The following is a 19364-nucleotide window of genomic DNA, read 5'->3' as shown; positions in this document are numbered from 1 at the left end:
AAGTGATTTACACAAGGCTAGAATAATAGTGTCCTGATACCTTTATTTCACAAAGCCACAAGATAGAGCCCCAGTGCCATAGCCAAGGATTACTGGATGTACAAAACATTAAGAACACATTCTTAAAAATACTTCTTTAACCTGTCTCCTCCCCTTCATTTACACCGATTGAAGTGGACTTAACAAGTGACATCAATAAAGGATCATAGCTTTCACTGGGTCAGTCTGTGTCATGGAAAGAGCAGGAGCTTATAATGTTTGGTACACTTGGTGTATATTAGAGTGCTCCCATCGGCATTTCATACCAGCAAGCAGTAAAAGGTTAAGAACACATCAGCATGTAGCAAAATATATGATAATGAAGTAAATTATCCTAAACCTATCAGTGGTGTCAATTAGGTATCTCGCCATCTTTATTTCAGTCAATTGGTTTCAACCATCTCTGTTGTTATTGGTCTGTTTACAACTCTCTCAACCAGTCTTGAGCTCCCATATTCATGAAGTATAAATACAAGGCTGCAAACAGCTGCATCCTTTTAGAAGTGACTGGATGATGGAACATAGATTAGCTAGCATTGCAAATAATCCCAGCCATCTTTGGATAACACATGGGTGTTCTGTAGAGATAACAACCACACAGACACACACACACACTCCCTGATTCTCTGACTGATTGACCTCGGATGGTGCAGCGGTGGTCCGGGTTGAATGGAGTCTGCTACACCAGCATGTTCCATTTTAGGATTAGCACAGGCTCTAAAGATTGTAAGCATAACCTGCTCTCTACCCACTCAAACACAAACCATCACATAGCTGTTGATGGGTTTGATGGGTCTCTGATTATCATTGTGTCTATTGACACTAAGGAGACAGTGAATCGGGTCTAATTGTATGGAACTGAACCTATGGTGTATTATGTAGTAATGGGTATTGGGCTGGCATTGCAGGTCCTCACTGTTTCTCTCAATGGTTAGAAATAGGATGGTGAATTTGTTGTAATCAAGACGATCTATTGGTATCCCGGAACCAGAGGTGGGACCAAGTCACTATTATTCGAGTCATAAGCAAGTCTCAAGTCACAAGATCAGAGTCTCAAGTCGAGTCCCAAGTAAAACAAGTCGAATCTCGAGTCAAGTCCAAGTCGTGCGTTCTAAGAGCAAGTCAAGTCTCAAGTCAAGTAAAAAAATGTATCTATACATGCAACGACTTGTTCAAGTACAAATCTTTGTCTATTTCTTGAGGCTACCAAATAAGCCCTTTTCATTATTCTGTCTACAACATGTTTTGATTATGTAATTGTAAAATAGGGACCTTGTAGCAGTGGTAAGGGCATGAAATCAGCAGAAGGCAAGGCAGGTTGACGTGCTCAGAGTGCGGATGCTCAAGTCTTGGTGTTCCAATAATGAAAGTGCAGGACTACCAAGCTATCACCATTGAAAAGCACAGGTCATACAAAATATGCAAGTAGATTTACCAAATATACATAGGCAATAGCCCAAAAGAATTAGCCTCTGTATCAGTCTTAACCTTTCCTATCTGAACGGACACTGATGGGCTGTGTTTACACAGGCAACCCAATTCTGATATTCTTTTCACTAATTGGTCTTTTGACTGATCAGATTAGCTTCGAAAAAAATATGATGTGAAAATATCTAATGTGATTGGTCAAAAGACCAATTAGTGGGAAAAATATCAGAATTGGGCTGCCTGTGTAGATGCAGCCTTAGAGGGAAAGACCACACAGCCTCCTCTTGAAAAAACAAATCGAATATGTCTAACAGTAGCTCAACCAGGTACATATGCACCGCCCAGGACCATACAATTACCTAATTGGCAATTGCAATGTAAAATGCGATTTCCACATCCATTGTTACATTCCTCTTAATCAGACATTGATTATTAAATATGTCATCACCATTCATACATGGAACAATAATTGTCTCTTTTTCAACGTACTGACTCCAAAGGATGGCGCGCTATTAAGCACAACCAGAATGACAGAGACATAGGACACTTACACACGGAACTATGAACAAACTATCGACATAACCCGGGTAATACAAACAGCTGCATCCTTTTAGAAGTGACTGGATGATGGAACATAGATTAGCTAGCATTGCAAATAATCCCAGCCATCTTTGGATAACACATGGGTGTTCTGTAGAGATAACAACCACACAGACACACACACACACTCCCACAAACCGTATATTGAATTAAATACAAATACCTCATGAGTCTTGCAAACGTTCATGTGCACATTAAATATCACACCCACTAAGACGGTAAGAAATAATAATTGAAAACAAGGACGCAACTTTCACTGGGGATGGGGTGGACATTAATTTTTCTCTCCCCCAGTTTTAGCATTGGAATGTGCTACAAAACGAGGAACGGTGTGCTTTAGGCCCATGCGGATGACTCCGAGGGGTCGCGTAGGCTGTTTATCAGACTGGATTTTAAAAAACGATTATCCCCCCAGTTCTAAAACCAAAGTTGTCTCCCTGAATGAAAATGTTTCATATCAAACATGAAACAGAAATGCCTAAGTGTTGTAATAAACGGTACAGAGATGGAATGATGAAACGCTAGCAATTATTGATTTACCACATACGCATTTAAACGTGTGAAAGCAACAGAAAACATTTCAACAAGAGAACAAAGCACTCTCCACTGGCGGGAGTTTGTAGAGCGCAAGTGAAGAGTTGCGTCTATGATGCACCGTAATAATTGTACCCCACGATGAAATCGGGGAGGGGACTAAGGATTTGCAGTATTTACTTTGAGAATTTAGACATTATGATTAGGAATTAGAACAGTAATAGTAATTTAATATGCCCTCTATGGTCTGGACAAACAAAAAAATGTTGCTTAACAACCTGTTATCAATGTGCTCTGTGAAGAAAAAAAAGTGATAATGTTCCCTCTAAACTGCACATGTGCGGGCTGTTGGCCGTTAGGTGCACCTGATTCAGCTGCCTGCCCTGCGTGCTGGGTAGGCGAACTGTTGCCATTTTGAACCATTTCTTGCTGTCTGAAACGTTGCATTCCCAGCGGGCCCAGAGAGCAAATCAAGTGAACTATAGGTATACCACTGGCGAATCGGATGGCTCAAATGACTGTGTCTGCAGTAATGTAGCAGGCATAAAAGAAAGCTACAGCAAAGTTGATACTGTGAGATTTCAAAATGTTTAAAACCATGATTATAGAGACTGTCAATGAATACAGCAAAGCGCTACTGTTTTTATGAGTGAGGTCTTACTCAGCACTGTCAACTCTTTGTATTCAACACGTTTATAAGCCATAAAATGCGCATTTTTCCTATTTCCCCTCAGCGCTACAAAAAGCACTGCAGCAGTAATGAATGAGTAGGAAAGTGTATCGATAGGTGTTGTTGTTATTATTAGCGGCTTGGGTCTTTTTTAATATCGAGTAATATTTCACTTTCTCTGTTCATAGGAGTAACAACATTAATTTGTGCATGAGGCAGAGGTGTGACTCAAGTTGAGGGCTGTTGAGAGGTGGACCCTCAGTCTGCTGCTCTCTCCATCCGCTGAGACTGACCATCAGAGCAAGGAACAAAAAAATAAACGCAACATGCAACAATTTCATTGATTTTACTGATTTACAGTTCATATGAGGAAATCAGAATTTGAATAAATAAATTAGGCCCTAATCTATAGATTTCACATGACTGGGAAAACAGATATGCATCTGTTGGTCACAAGAAAATGGGCGTCACAATGGGCCTCAGGATATCGTCACCATATGTTTGTGCATTCAAATTGCCATCGATAAAATGCAATTGTGTTCGTTGTCCGTAGCTTATGCCCACCACCACCATGGGGCACTCTGTTTACAAACCGCTCGCCCACATGACGCCATACACATGGTCTGCGGTTGTGAGGCTGGTTGGACGTACTGCTAAATTCTCTAAAACAACATTGGAGACGGCTTATGGTAGAGAAATGAACATTCAATTATCTGGCAACAGCTCGGGTGGGCATTCCTAGAGTCAGCATGCCAATTGCACGCTCCCTCAAAACTTGACACATCTGTGGCATTGTGTTGTGTGACAAAACTGCACATTTTAGAGTGGCCTTTTATTGTCCACATTACAAGGTGTACCTGTGTAATGATCATGCTGTTTAATCAGCTTCTTTATATGCCACACCTGTCAGGTGGATGGATTATCTTGGCAAAGGAGAAATGCTCACTAACAGGGATGTAAAGAAATGTGTGTACAAAATGTGAGAGAAATAAGCTTGTCGTACGTACGGAACATTTCTGGGATCTTTTATTTCAGTTCATGAAACATGGTTCCAACACTTTACCTGTTGCGTTTATATTTTTGTTCAGTGTATTTCAATGTATGCTCACTCAGCTGTACCTCACAAGTAATACAACAACGGATATATTACCAGTATCTCAAATTTAGAAATATATATATTTTTAAATGGCCCAAAATACAATGCATTGGTAGGGCAATTCAAGCAAAGCCAATATGCAGTGATAATATATTGGGCCTATAGCTTACTGTACAAACCTCATTGTTACAGTACTGTTTTTAATTGGTTAATGGTGCATATGCTTACCTTTTTTTAAGTCAAGCTGAAAAAAATTTGACTTGCATTTTGACTCAGAAAGTGATCTTGACTCAGAACAGGTTGATGACCACTCTTCTGAAGTTTTCCCTGATTAACGTTTCCCTGATAAACAATTAACGTTTCCCTTTACTTGTGATTGTGATCAAAACAATGCAATATTAGCCACTTTCAATGCAACATAGCGAAACAAAACGAAGTATGAAAGAGATTTTGTTGTAGGAAGAACACATCGAAGTAGGATTATAATGCATTGACAAGCACTACTCAGCCCATACTCTACACAGACCGGTGCGGCATAAACAATCAGAGCTGCAAATAGGCCTATATGCAAATAGACCATTGCCATACATGGATCTGTGCCATTTACTTTGAACTGGACTGTGCTTACAGTATGAGCAGTCGTGAGTAGATGCGCTTATTTTGAGATTGAAGCGAAAGATGCATGTAGCCACGTGTGCACATTTTGTTCATATCCTTTGCTAGTTAGTGAATTATTAGCCCAGTTATAGATCATTTGTAGTCAGCAATGGGGGAGTGATTACTTCCTACAAGAGCACAAAACATGTACATTTCTAGACATCTTTGAAAAGCAGGTCAGGTAAAAAGCTTATTTTGTCTTAAAGTGTCAGTGTTGTATTTTGAGAAAGGCTTGAATAAGCTAAGTTGCCAATAGGCAGAAGGTAGCATATTTATCTGATTCTCTGTAATAATGGTATGGGAATAATAATGCATTATAATTTGTAAAGTGGTTTCTTGCATCAAACCAGAGGTCGACTGATTATGATTTTTCAACGCCGATACCGATTATTGGAGGACCAAAAAAAGCCGACACCGATTAATCGCCCGATTTGTATTTATTTATTTGTAATAATGACAATTACAACAATACTGAATTAAGACTTATTTTAACTTAATATAATACATCAATAAAATCTATTTAGCCTCAAATAAATAATGAAACATGTTCAATTTGGTTTAAATAATGCAAAAACAAAGTGTTGGAGAAGAAAGTAAAAGTGCAATATGTGCCATGTAAAAAAGCTAACGTTTAAGTTCCTTGCTCAGAACATGAGAACATATGAAAGCTGGTGGTTCCTTTTAACATGAGTCTTCAATATTCCCAGGTAAGAAGTTTTAGGTTGTAGTTATTATAGGAATTATAGGATTATTTCTCTCTATACCATTTGTATTTCATATACCTTTGACTATTGGATGTTCTTATAGGCACTTTAGTATTGCCAGTGTAACAGTATAGCTTCCGTCCCTCTCCTCACCCCTACCTGGGCTCGAACCAGGGACACATCGACAACAGCCACCCTCGAAGCATCATTACCCGTCGCTTCACAAAAGCCGCGGCCCTTGCAGAGCAAGGGGAACAACTACTCCAAGTCTCAGAGCGAGTGACGTCACCAATTGAAACGCTATTAGCGCGCACCCCGCTAACTAGCTAGCCATTTCACATCGATTACACCAGCCCAATCTCGGGAGTTGATAGGCTTGAAGTCATAAACAGCGCAATGCTTGAAGCATTGCGAAGAGCTGCTGGCAAAACGCACGAAAGTTCTGTTTGAATGAATGCTTACGAGCCTGCTGCTGCCTACCATCGCTCAGTCAGACTGCTCTATCAAATATCAAATCATAGACTTAATTATAACATAATAACACACAGAAATACGAGCCTTTGGTCAATAATATGGTCGAATCCGAAAACTATCATTTCGAAAACAAAACGTTTATTCTTTCAGTGAAATACGGAACCGTTACGTATTTTATCTAACGGGTGGCATCCATAAGTCTAAATATTGCTGTTACTTTGTACAACCTTCAATGTTATGTCATAATTACGTAAAATTCTGGCAAATTAGTTCGCAACGAGCCAGGCGGCCCAAACTGTTGCATATACCCTGACTCTGCGTGCAAAGAACGCAAGAGAAGTGACACAAATTGCCTGCTAACCTGGATTTCTTTTAGCTAAATATGCAGGTTTAAAAATATATACTTCTGTGTATTGATTTTAAGAAAGGCATTGATGTTTATGGTTAGGTACAGTCGTGCAACGATTGTGCTTTTTTCGCAAATGCGCTTTTGTTAAATCATCCCCCGTTTGGTGAAGTTGGCTGCCTTTGTTAGGAAGAAATAGTCTTCACACAGTTCGCAATGAGCCAGGCGGCCCAAACTGCTGCATATACCCTGACTCTGTTGCAAGAGAAGTGACACAATTTCCCTAGTTAAAAGAAATTCATGTTAGCAGGCAATATTAACTAAAAATGCAGGTTTAAAAATATATACTTGTGCATTGATTTTAAGAAAGGCATTGATGTTTATGGTTAGGTACACGTTGGAGCAACGACAGTCATTTTTCGCGAATGCGCACCGCATCGATTATATGCAACGCAGGACACGCTAGATAAACTAGTAATATCATCAACCATGTGTAGTTAACTAGTGATTAGGATTGATTGTTTTTTATAAGATAAGTTTAATGCTAGCTAGCAACTTACCTTGGCTTCTTACTGCATTCGCGTAACAGGCAGGCTCCTTGTGGAGTGCAATGTAAGGCGTTGGACTAGTTAACCGTAAGGTTACAAGATTGAATCCCTGAGCTGACAAGGTAAAAATCTGTCGTTCTGCCCCTGAACACCGTTCCTAGGCCGTCATTGAAAATAAGAATGTGTTCTTAACTGACTTGCCTAGTTAAATAAAGGTGTAAAGAAAATATATATTTTTTAAATCGGCCAAATCGGTGTCCAAAAATACTGATTTCTGATTGTTATGAAAACTTGAAATCGGCCCTAATTAATCGGCCATTCCGATTAATCGGTCGACCTCTACATCAAACAACACAACAACATTTCAAGTCACCGTCTTGTCTGAAGGACAAGTGGATCACCAGGTTAATGTCAAGCCCTGCATGTTTTTTTCAAAAGTCTCATGGAATGTAGGCAAACATTGAACACCACACATTAGCTGCTACTGTAGGCTGAATGATAGAACAGCTATTTCCATGTTAAAATGTTATGGGATGCATTTTCTCCATTGTTTTTGATGGTAGGCCACTCTGGTAGGCCTACATTATGATCTAATAGCCACAGTATCCTACATGGTCACTGTTAAAACTGTAACTCAATTTTCACAATGTTCAAGTTTGCGCTCAGTGATGAGAAAAATTTGAGGAAACGTTGCTCCAGTCCACAACTCTGCCTGGAAGCCTTTCTGTTGATGTTGATCTTTAACCAGATTAGAGGTCTTATCTGACTAAATCTGGTGTTTGTTGAGGGAAACAAACATACCCGAAATACGAGAGAGAGAGAGTGTGTGTGTGTGTGTGTGTGTGTGTGTGTGTGTGTGTGTGTGTGTGTGTGTGTGTGTACGAACATTACTGAGAACCATTGTTCGTGGTTCACTTATCATGAATCAAGGAGCAGAAACCTAGAGTCTTGCCCCAACATGCCACAATATCTGAGAAAATATGTGCTCCTCTCTTTCCTACAGGCCTCAGTAAGATGAAATACACATTGTCACTGGCAATAAGCCTAAAGCAGCATTGTAGTAAAAAGTAAATGATATCATAAAAAATTATATTGTTGGCTATATTCTGTTTAAAAGATATAATATAAGTAAGTTAATGTAATTTATTTTTATGTACAACAAATTTTAACCAAAATACCTGTCTGCATGCGGAACTAGACAGAGCCTCCAAGCTACAGGAGTAATCACTAGCAGCAAGCCTATAGAGAATGAGTGTGTGTGACAGCACAGCTTTGTCTGACTAATCGGCATTGCCACATGTGGACCCTGACTCCCTCCAGCTATATTCAGAAGTACTGATCGGTTGCTTACTTCATCATGCCAAAGCCTCTCTAAAAACAATCCAGATTTTCCACACACCATGAGCCATTCACTATGGGTCGAATCCTAAATTAGTCAATGGGTATCAATGCGATATCAATGGGAGACTACGTCAGAATTTTACTTTAGTGGAGTTAGGATGCTCTCCGATGTTTCAAATCCCTGGAGGATAACTAATGTGGTCTCCCTATTGCATTTACTTGCTTGCTGGTATAGCACTGCAGACTGCAGGTTTTTCATAGGATTATACACTGAGTGTACAAAACATTAAGAACACCTTCCTAATATTGAGCTGCAACTCCCGCTTTTGCCCTTAGAACAGCCTCAATTCGCCAGGGCATGGACTCTACAAGATGTTGAAAGCGTTCCACAGGGATGCTGACCCATGTTGACTCCAATGCTTTCCACAGTTGTGTCAAGTTGGCTGGATGTCCTTTAGGTGGTGGACCATTCTTGATACACACGGGAAACGGTTGAGCGTGAAAAACCCAGCAGCGTTGCAGTTCTTGACACAAACCAGTGCTCCTGGCACCTACTACCATACCCCATTCAAAGGCAGTTAAATATTTTGTCCTGCCCATTCACCTTCTGAATGGCACACATACACAATCCATGTCCCAAATGTCTCAAGGCTTAAAAATCCTTAACCTGTCTCCTCCCTTTCCTCTATACTGATGTGAATTTAACAAGTGACATCAATATGGGATCATAGCATTCAAATCAAATCAAATTGTATTAGTCACATGGCCGAATACAACAGGTGTAGTAGACCTTACAGTGGTATTCTTTCTTAGAGCCCCTAACCAAAAATGCAGTTAAAAAAAATATGGATAAGAATAAGAAATAAAAGTAACAACTAATTAAAGAGCAGCAGTAAAATAACAATAGCAAGACTACATACAGGGGGGGTACCGGTACAGAGTCAATGTGCGGGGGTACAGGTTAGTTGATGTAATATGTACATGTATGTAGAGTTATTAAAGTGACTATGCATAGATGGTAACAACAGAGAGTAGCAGCGGTGTAAAAGAGGGGGGGGGGGGGGGGGGGTCAATGCAAATAGTATGGGTAGCCATTTGATTAGGTGTTCAGGAGTCTTATGGCTTGGGGGTAGAAGCTGTTTAGAAGCCTCTTGGACATAGACTTCGTGCTCCGGTACCGCTTGTCATGCGGTAGCAGAGAGAACAGTCTATGACTAGGGTGGCTGGAGTCTTTGACAATTTTTAGGGCCTTCCTCTGACACCACCTGGTATAGAGGTCCTGGATGGAAGGAAGCTTGGCCCCAGGGATGTACTGGGTCATTCGCACTACCCTCTGTAGTGCCTTGCGGTTGAAGGCCAAGCAGTTGCCATACCAGGCAGTGATGCAACCAGTCAGGATGCTCTTAACAGTGCAGCTGTAGAACCTTTTGAGGATCTGGGGACCCATGCCAAATCTTTTCAGTCTCCTGCGGGGGAATAGGTTTTGTTGTGCCCTCTTCACGACTGTCTTGGTGTGTTTGGACCATGTTAGTTTGTTGGTAATGTGGACACCAAGGAACTTGAAACTCTCAACCTGCTCCACTACAGCCCCGTCGATGAGAATGGGGATGTGCTCGGTCCTCTTTTTCCTGTTGTCCACAATCATTTCCTTTGTCTTGATCACATTGAGGGATAGGTTGTTGTCCTGGCACCACACAGCCAGGTCTCTGACCTCCTCCCTATAGGCTGTCTCGTCGTTGTCAGTGATCAGGCCTTTCACTGTTGTGTCATCGGCAAACTTAATGATGGTGTTAGAGTCGTGGCTGGCCCTGCAGTCGTGAGTGAACAAGGACTACAGGAGTGAACTGAGCATGCACCCATGAGGGGCCCCTGTGTTGAGGATCAGCGTGACGTATGTGTTGTTACCTACCCTTACCACCTGGGGGCTGCCCATCAGGAAGTCCAGGATCCAGTTGCAGAGGGAGGTGTTTAGTCCCAGGTTCCTTAGCTTATTGATGAGCTTTGAGGGTACTATGGTGTTGAACGCTGAGCTGTAGTCAATGAATATCACTCTCACATAGGTGTTCCTTTTTCCAGGTAGGAAAGGGCAGTGTGGAGTGCAATAGAGCTTGCATCATCTGTGGATCTGTTGGGACGGTATGGAAATTGGAGTGGGTCTAGGGTTTCTGGGATAATGGTGTTGATGTGAGCCATGACCAGCCTTTCAAAGCTACGGGTCGGTATTCATTTAGGCAGGTTACCTTAGTGTTCTTGGGCACAGTAATCGTGGTGAGTAATCGCAGTCCTGATGTCCAGAAATAATTTTCGGTCATAAGAGACGGTAGCGGCAACATTATATACAAAATAAGTAAAAAAATAAGTTACAAACATCGCAAATAAACAAACAGAAAAACACAATCGGTTGGGGTAAAACGTCTTCCTTCTTCGGCGGCATTTTCACCTAGATTCACCTGGTTAGTCTATGTCTTGGAAAGAGCAGGTGTTCTTAATGTTTTGTACACTCAATGTATATCCAAGGTCTTCTTGGATACAATGGTGCTTATGCTCAGTGTCTATCTGTCTGGTGCACAGTGACTCCGCAGTTGCACTGGCTCCCATAGAATCTGACTGAGACAGAGTGCGATGTGCTTAGTGTCAGTCTGCCAGCTGCATGTGTCATCACGCAGTGTATGAGAAAGGGAGACGGCTAAATGTTTTTCAGAAATCCTCCATGGCCTGTGAATAATGTCAAAGATAAACCTTAGACACTAAATCCATCTCCACCTTGGGTTCTGGGTTGGCTGGTTTTGATCACGTCTTAGTGCTTGATCATCTGAAATAAAGTTGGCAAAAATCCCTCCTCACCTCAAATGTCTGTGAAACCACAGTACCACACACCATGTAACATTAACCCTGCCTACACTCATTATTAAACCAATTGCTGCTCTCTAAGCAAGGGGCTTGTATGTGTATGTGTGTGTGTGTGTGTGTGTGTGTGTGTGTGTGTGTGTGTGTGTGTGTGTGTGTGTGTGTGTGTGTGTGTGTGTGTGTGTGTGTGTCGAAGTCCCCACAAGAATAGCAAACAAACAAACATTCGATCAAATGAGGACAGTTTGTTAGTCCCTACAAGATCAAATGCTATGCTAAGGGGTTTAGGGTTAAGGTTAGAATTAGTGTTAGAATTACGTTTAGGGTTAGGAGCTAGGGTTAGGTTTAGGGTTAAGGTTAAGTTTTAAGGTTTAGGGAAAATAGGATTTTGAATGGGACTGAATTGTGTGTCCCCACAAGATTAGTTATACAAGACTGTGTGTGTGTGTGGGTATGTGTGTGTTTTTCTATGCCACAGATATCCCAGCCCCAGACATTACAGGGTCTGCTACAGTCTGGTACCATAGCAAACCCCTCTCATTCCTGTTGGACCACAATGCTTACCACAGCACATGTCATACTGTGGTCAACAGGCACCAATCTCACAGGGAAATACTGGATAAGGCACAAAGCAGCCCTGAATGGAACCCCTGAATGGAACTTCAACCTACACATTCTCTCACAGCTGCAGTCTCCATAGACTATAGAGACACACACCCAGACATAGCATACTAAACTGACATAAAACATCTTATTTACTTGTCTAAAATTAAATACGCCTCATGTGTCTAACTTGCACTGTAGAGAAATCCCAGCTAGCACATTTGGTTCTTTGGAAGTTGTGGAAACGTATGTTTTTGATTTCACATTGGTTGTGGGAAGGAAGCTATATGTTTCCTGACCGGTAAAACTGAACGTTTTTTAAACATTCTGAGAACAGAAGTAAAGATTTTGCCTGTTCTGGAAAAGTTTATTTTTAGGTTGCAGGTATTTGGAATTTTGGGGTATTTTATTAGGATCCCCATTAGCTGTTGAAAAAGCAGCAGCTACTCTTCCTGGGGACCACACCAAACATGAAACATAATACAGAATGACATAATACAGAACATCAATAGACAAGAAGAGCTCAAGGACAGAACTACATACATACCAGGGAGGTTCTGAGAACGTTTTACTTCCTTGAATGTTTTCCAGGGAGGTTTTATTAATGATATGAGAATAGAAATTTTAGGTTAGGTTTTTGAATAACTTCCTTAAAACTTTCTATGAATGTTTTAATAACTTTTAATAACACTGCTAGTTTATTTTGGGTTTATTTATTTTTTATTTATTTTTTACTCCCAGCACAGATAGGGCATATGGAAATGAACTTCATTAGCTGAGGCATTAATCATGCAAACACTTATTTTTTTATGTGACAGTGAGATTCAAACCTAGAAACTTCTCTTCTCAATCCGTGGAATTAGTCCACTGTGCCACCAGCATGGAGCTAGCGTGTCCTGTTTTATGCAGACAAAGCTGTTCATTTTTGTCTATTTAAACAGACCTCATTTCAAAGGAAACAAGCACTCATTAAGATCAGGTGTGGTCAATTAGTGGGCGCGGCCAACACACCTGAACACACTTAACAAGATAGAGGATAGAGAGAGTTTTGTTGATGCTGAGAACGTAATATACACTGAACAAAAATATAAACGCAACGTGCAACATTTTCAAAGGTTTTACTGAATTACAGTCCATATAACGAAATCTGTCAATTCAAATAAATTTGTTAGGCCCTAATCTATGGTTTTCACATGACTGGGAATATAGATATGCATTTATTGGTCACAGATCACTTTTAAAAAAGGTAGGGGCTTGGATCAGAAAACCAGTCAGTATCTGGTGTGACTACCATTTGCCTCATGCTATGCGACACATTTCCTTTGCATAGAGTTGATCAGGCTGTTGAATGTTGTCCCCATCCTCTTCAATGGCTATGCGAAGTTGCTGGATATTGGCGGGAACTGGAACACTCTGTCGTACATTTCGATCCAGAGCATCCCAAATTGCTCAATGGGTGACATTTCTGGTGAGTATGCAGGCCATGGAAGAACTGAGACATTTTCAGCTTCTAGGAATTGTTTACAGATCCTTGTGACACGGGGCCATGCGTTATCATGCTGAAACATGAGGTTATGGCGGCGGATGAATGGCATGACAATGGGCCTCAGCATCTGTGTGCATTCAAAATGCTATCAATAAAATACAATTGCGTTTGTTGTCCGTAGCTTATGCTTGCCCATACCATAATCCCACTGTCACCATGGGGCACTCTGTTCACAACGTTCACATCAGCAAACCGCTTGCCCACATGACGCCCTACACGCCGTCTGCCATCTGCCCAGTACAGTTGAAACTGGGATTCATCCATGAAGAGCACACTTCCCAAGCGTGCCAGTGACATCGAAGGTGAGCATTTGCTCACTGAATTCGGTTACGACGACAAACTGCAGTCAGGTCAAGACCGTGGTGAGGACGTCGAGCATGCAGATGAGCTTCCCTGAGATGGTTTCTGACAATTTGTGCAGAAATTCTTCGGTTGTGCAAACCCAGTTTCATCAGTTGTCCGGGTGGCTGTTCTCAGACGATCTCACAGGTGAAAAAGATGGATGTGGAGGTCCTGGGCTGGTGTGGTTACACGTGGTCTGTGGTTGTGAGGCTGGTTGGATGTACTGACAAATTCTCTAAAACAACGTTGTAGGCGGCTTAAGGTAAATAAATTAACATTCATTTTCTGGCAACAGCTCTGGTGGACATTCCTGCAGACAGCATGCCAATTGCACGCTCCCTCAAATCTTGAGACATCTGTGGCACTGTGTTGCTTGACAAAATTGCACATTTTAGGGAACTTATCAAGAGAACATGCCTGGTTATCCCTACTGCCTCTGATCTGGCGGACTCACTAAACACAAATGCTTAGTTTGTAAATGATGTGTGAGTGTTGGAGTGTGCCCCTGGCTATCCGTAAATGTAAAAAACAAGAAAATCGTTCCGGTTTGTTTAATATAAGGAATTTGAAATGATTTATACTTTTACTTTTACTTTTGATACTTAAGCACATTTTAGCAATTACATTTACTTATGATACTTAAGTAGATATAAAACCAAAAACTTTTAGACTTTTACTGAAGTAGTATTTTACTGGGTGACTTTCACTTTAGTATTTTTTTATGAAGTTACCTTTACTTTTACTCAAGTATGACAATTGGGTACTTTTTCCACCACTGAGGAAATGTTATGCTAAAGTACTGAAATTCCCATTGAAGAACATTTCTTAATGTTCTCAGAACAATTTGACAGGATACCAAAGGCAGAGAGGGGAACCCAACACCTAAGCAGAATACAGAAGCAGTATCTGCTGAAATCAACCCTTGAGGTGTGTGGGAGCAACGTGGACTCAGGGGTAGACATAACATTGTCAATGTAAGTCAGGGACACTCCAATTAGTAGGATATGTTAGGCTTCGCCTGGTATGTATTAATTTGTGGATGTCCATCCATTTCGTATGATATGTTATGAACTGCAGTTTGTATGATATGTTACGAATTACAATTTGTTGTGGCTAACATTAGCTAGTTATCTAGACAGCTAACACTAACGTTAACTAAGTGGCTAACGCTAGCTAGGCTAGGGGTTAAGGTTAGGAGTTAAGTTAAAGGGGTAAGGTTAGGGGAAGGGTTAGCTAACATGCTAAGTAGTTGCAAAGTAGAAAAAAGTAGTAAGTAGTTACAAAGTTTATAATTAGCTCAAATGCAAAAGTTGTCCGTGATGAGATTCGAACACACAACCTTTGTGTTGCTAAACTACCCATCCACCCTGATCAACCACCCTATTCGTTTTTGCCTTAACTAACCTGTCTTATGTAACCATACCAAACGTAACATATCATACTAATTTGAGTGTCCCGGATTTACATTTACTATGTTATGTTTAGTCTATGAGACCAGGCTGGTCGGAGGGGAGGGCCAGGGTTGCCATATGCCTGATGTGCCAATGGAGAACAGCTACCCACTGGGCAAAATCTATTGGATTTGCAGAAAGTCATCAACATGAGGGCATTTCGTCTTTTTTTCACGCAACCTAAATCCAATTACATGGTAACAATTTTTGTTGAAAACTAACTCTGAACTGTCGTCTGTGCCCAGTGTAAACGTGAGAACAGGGGGATGGAATAGGATAGTTAGGATAGTAGTTGTGTAAGTAGAAGTAGTGTGTGGTAGGGGTAATGGTCCCTGTGGTGGTGGTGGTAGGGGTAATGGTCCCTGTGGTGGTGGTGGTAGGGGGAATGGTCCCTATGGTGGTGGTGGCAGGGGTAATGGTCCCTGTGGTGGTGGTGGTAGGGGGAATGGTCCCTGTGGTGGTGGTGGTGGTAGGGGGAATGGTCCCTGTGGTGGTGGTGGTAGGGGTAATGGTCCCTGTGGTGTTCCAATGGCTCCCATGACATGAAATGCTTACCACTGGAAAGTGGGAAATGTAAAGGATTATAAAATAATAGCTCTTTATAATAGCTCTTTTCAATGAATGACAGCTGGTTTTCTTTTGCTATACCATGCTGCTATCTTGATCTTGGACATTTGAATAGTAAGATGTTAACTAAAACTAGGTTCTAGTAGTATTTACTGACCACATGACCTGACAAGGGCCTCTGAGACCTTAGCCTATAAGGCCAAGAGTTTTCCCTGATCAGATTGCACGGTCAGGAAGAACTCTGGTCCCTATAACAAATACACTCTAACTTGCAGGACAAATACCCTCTCTCTGACCAAGGAGCCCACTCTGCCAGCACAGGGGGCCACTCTATGGCTTTAGAGAGAAGGGGAGGAGGGGATGGATGAAGAGGGGAGTGGTGGGCGGGGACAGGGAGGGGGAGTCATACTAAATGCAAAAGAAACATGGAGATTTAATCACCACAATGGATTTGGAGATCTGTTTATGAAAATCACCAGCGCAGGAAAATAGCTCTGGTTGAAGTAAAGATGCTATAAAGATATGCATACTGAGTCTAAGAGAGAGGCCAACATTACCATAATACTGCAATAATCACCTCAATTACTCCTACTAGGCAGAGAGAGAATGGCTGGAACAATATGATGGGTTCCGGTTAGCATTCGGTTAAAAGGTCAACCATCACTCAGATATGTGAAATATCGTTACACATTGGAAATGAGAATGCTGTGAGGTAGGCTACATAACCTTCTACAGTTAGGCACAGTGCATTTGAGGTCTTCGCTTGTCGCAATTGTAATGGGTGTGATGATGTGCTAAGGACCATTGGCAGTACATTGAGCCATTTGACCTGTGCTCTTTCTCCTACCCCTTAGCTCTCTTTAAAACAGCATCAGTAGGGTCCTCTCCTCTGTCTTCAACTCAGTCCCATTCACATCACTCAGAATAACCCATGATAACACTTGCCCTGGGGCTCTGTATTACATAACCTTGTTGAAGTATGGAGCCACAGACACATATATCACAGATGTAATAAAGCCTGTTATTACATTAGGTTATTATTACATTAGATTACAACTGATGAAATATATTGCAGCATGGAAGACCAATGGAGAAGTCTGAAGAAGTCAGCCATTGCGAAAGCATGTAACGTCAGTGTCTGTTGGGGCCCCTCTATGCTTGTACGTCAGCATAGGACATTTGAATACAGTTACTCAACAATGAGGTTACCCAGGACCCAGGATGATCCTGACACATCAGACAGACACGGGAACAAATACATAATTCATATGTGAGGTCATGATTATCCCTCCATCCCTGTCCAACGCAAATGTTGTATGCGAGAGTGAACTTCTAACTTGATAATGACTATATTACAGTCGGTGATATCACTTCACTGTTTTTGGCACAATAACAAATAATACGTTACAATTACGCGCAAGGTTGATGCGTCACAGAACTTATCAGGTACACAACTTACCACTCGCATTCTTCCCACAAATGAGGTGTTGATATTGCTGCAGGAACCCCCATAACTCCGAGTCGTTGTTGATGGCCTGTTCGAGGGACTCGACTGTGAACTTAGGGATCCCATTATCTTTTTCCACGAGTGCGCTGCGCAGTGCCCGTGCGTACACCTCTCGGAAAAGACTCTCCATGCACCCTGTCAGGTAGATGGCCGCGTGCTCGTGGATCCTCACCGCAACCCGGCTGTCCACCATCCACCTGAAGAACTTCCCCACGTTGAAAATGAGTCCGCACCGGAGCGACTTTCCGCGGCTGAACTTGTCCTCGGTGCTCATGTTGTACATGGACAATGCACTGAGTGCCGCTGTGATGCAGTTCACAGAGACAGTCCAAGACATGACAACCTTAACGGCACTTTGAATCTCATATTTGGTGCATTTGGCATAGCGCAAACTCAGGCGCTGCGCTTCCTTCGCGACCCTCACGAGCGCACGGCTGATGAGGACCGAGAGCCTAGCCAGGATCTCCTGTGACACGACCCCCAGTCTCAACTCTTCGTCCTTGTTTAGTGCGCTCTCTACTTCCCCGAGGCTCCATGGCACGTCCTCTAGCTCGGGTAGTTTAGCGCACTGTCCGAAGCACTCCAGGTTCTCGGCGTCTTCGACCAGGACGGTGTTGACAGTGTCTATGCTGTTGTGGCGACTGTGCATGGAGTCAGTTAAATGCCAGAAATTCGCCCCATGCGCATACGGTATATGTGCCTCGGAACAGCACAGTGAAGCACTGGAAGACCTGAAGGAGTCCGCTGCTCCACCATAACCCGAATCAAGCGTCAAATCCTCCAGGGTCCTCGTAACTGACTTATTACTACTCCTTGCCATAACTGCACCTCATACTGTAAAGAGGGCTTTGGAATTAATGGCACAAAACGTCGCCTAATAAAATTAAATGAATGCAATTAAAGCCCTAGTGCAATGTATTCTGAAGAGTAAACCTTTTATCCTGTTGCCTTCATTGAAAAACATAAACTTGCTATTCCCCAGTCCAAACTAAAACTTCAAAGTCGTTGCATCGTAGCACTTCGTGCAGCTAGTGGTCTGTATTTTACGCAGTAAGAGCCTGATAGATGGAGGCGGGGCTATGGAGAATGGAGCGCTTTAAACGGCCAATACACTCTCGGGAAAACTGAGTTTTTGAATTAGGACCGCCTCCATCTATTAATTTAGATTAGGCTACTCAGTTCAATGTACAGCCCATAGGAGAAGTGAATATTAAGTACATATAGAATTATTTTTAATGTAATATTCTTAATTTTTTGTTATCTTATATTGGAAAATATAACTTCATAAAATAAGCTATGGTCGAGTTCCCCTGCATCAACCAATGGTTGCGTGCTACTTCATCGGTTGTGTCATTGACTGACAGATTGATATAATATATGACGTGGGTAGCTTATACCTAAAATACCTATCCAAGTGTTGTAAGATCTGGCATGCATCAGCAATGCCTGGGCAGAGGAACACCACAGTCCTTTCATTTGCTGTAATTTGAACATGAGTTCAAACATCATTGCTAATGGTCTGATTCTAATGGACTGGATAAACTGGATAATGTGGTTATCCACATAGTGCAGCAAATGTGTCATTCTATGGATAGTTAAGTCCCTTATATATTTTCTTCTGGCAGTAATGATGGTAACATGACTCAAGACTATTAATAATGGATGACATGCATAATGTATCCCCTCTCTGTGGTCTGCGTCCCTTACATGGAGATAGCGAGAGCTCATTGATAGGAAGACATCTGCATTCTTTGTCAAGGTCGTACGTTATACTGCATCAAATGCTAAAGATGCATCATTTGATTGACTGTGTGTGTGCGTAGGTGTATGTGCACGCGCATGTGTGTGGTTAGAGCCTTTGACAGGCTGAAAATTATAATTTTACAGGCACACACAAACTGCATGTATAGGAGAGAGGGAGAAAAAGAGAGAGAGAGCGAGAGAGGTTGGTTACCCTGTACATAACATATTGTGAATGTCAACATGTGTAACAACAGAAAATGTCCCTGAGCTGATTGATAGCCCTATGCCATAGATAGCTTTGGGTGCATCTTAATATCACCT

At 41.8% G+C, this 19364-nt stretch overlaps 1 protein-coding gene across 3 annotated transcripts in view; it reads right to left on the bottom strand.

The window, feature by feature from the left end:
- The window catches only part of LOC139540183 (ankyrin repeat and BTB/POZ domain-containing protein 3-B), a 164853-nt gene that overhangs the window by 109889 nt on the left and 35600 nt on the right, over positions 1–19364 (bottom strand). The window contains exon 1 of one of the 3 annotated variants that reach the window (XM_071343787.1): positions 17253–18348. The exons of 1 other annotated variant lie outside the window; for it this stretch is intronic. In XM_071343787.1, the coding sequence (XP_071199888.1) occupies positions 17253–18120 (868 nt within the window). In that variant the 5' untranslated portion in view covers positions 18121–18348. Of the gene's footprint in view, positions 1–17252; positions 18349–19364 lie in introns of those variants that run through there. One more of the 3 variants, XM_071343786.1, reaches the window with a different exon arrangement.

Source organism: Salvelinus alpinus, chromosome 15 (genome assembly GCF_045679555.1).
Source record: "Salvelinus alpinus chromosome 15, SLU_Salpinus.1, whole genome shotgun sequence".
In the NCBI taxonomy this organism is placed as follows: domain Eukaryota; kingdom Metazoa; phylum Chordata; class Actinopteri; order Salmoniformes; family Salmonidae; genus Salvelinus; species Salvelinus alpinus.
The sequence above is the reverse complement of the archived record's forward strand: the minus strand, read 5'-3'. Positions and strand labels throughout refer to the sequence as shown.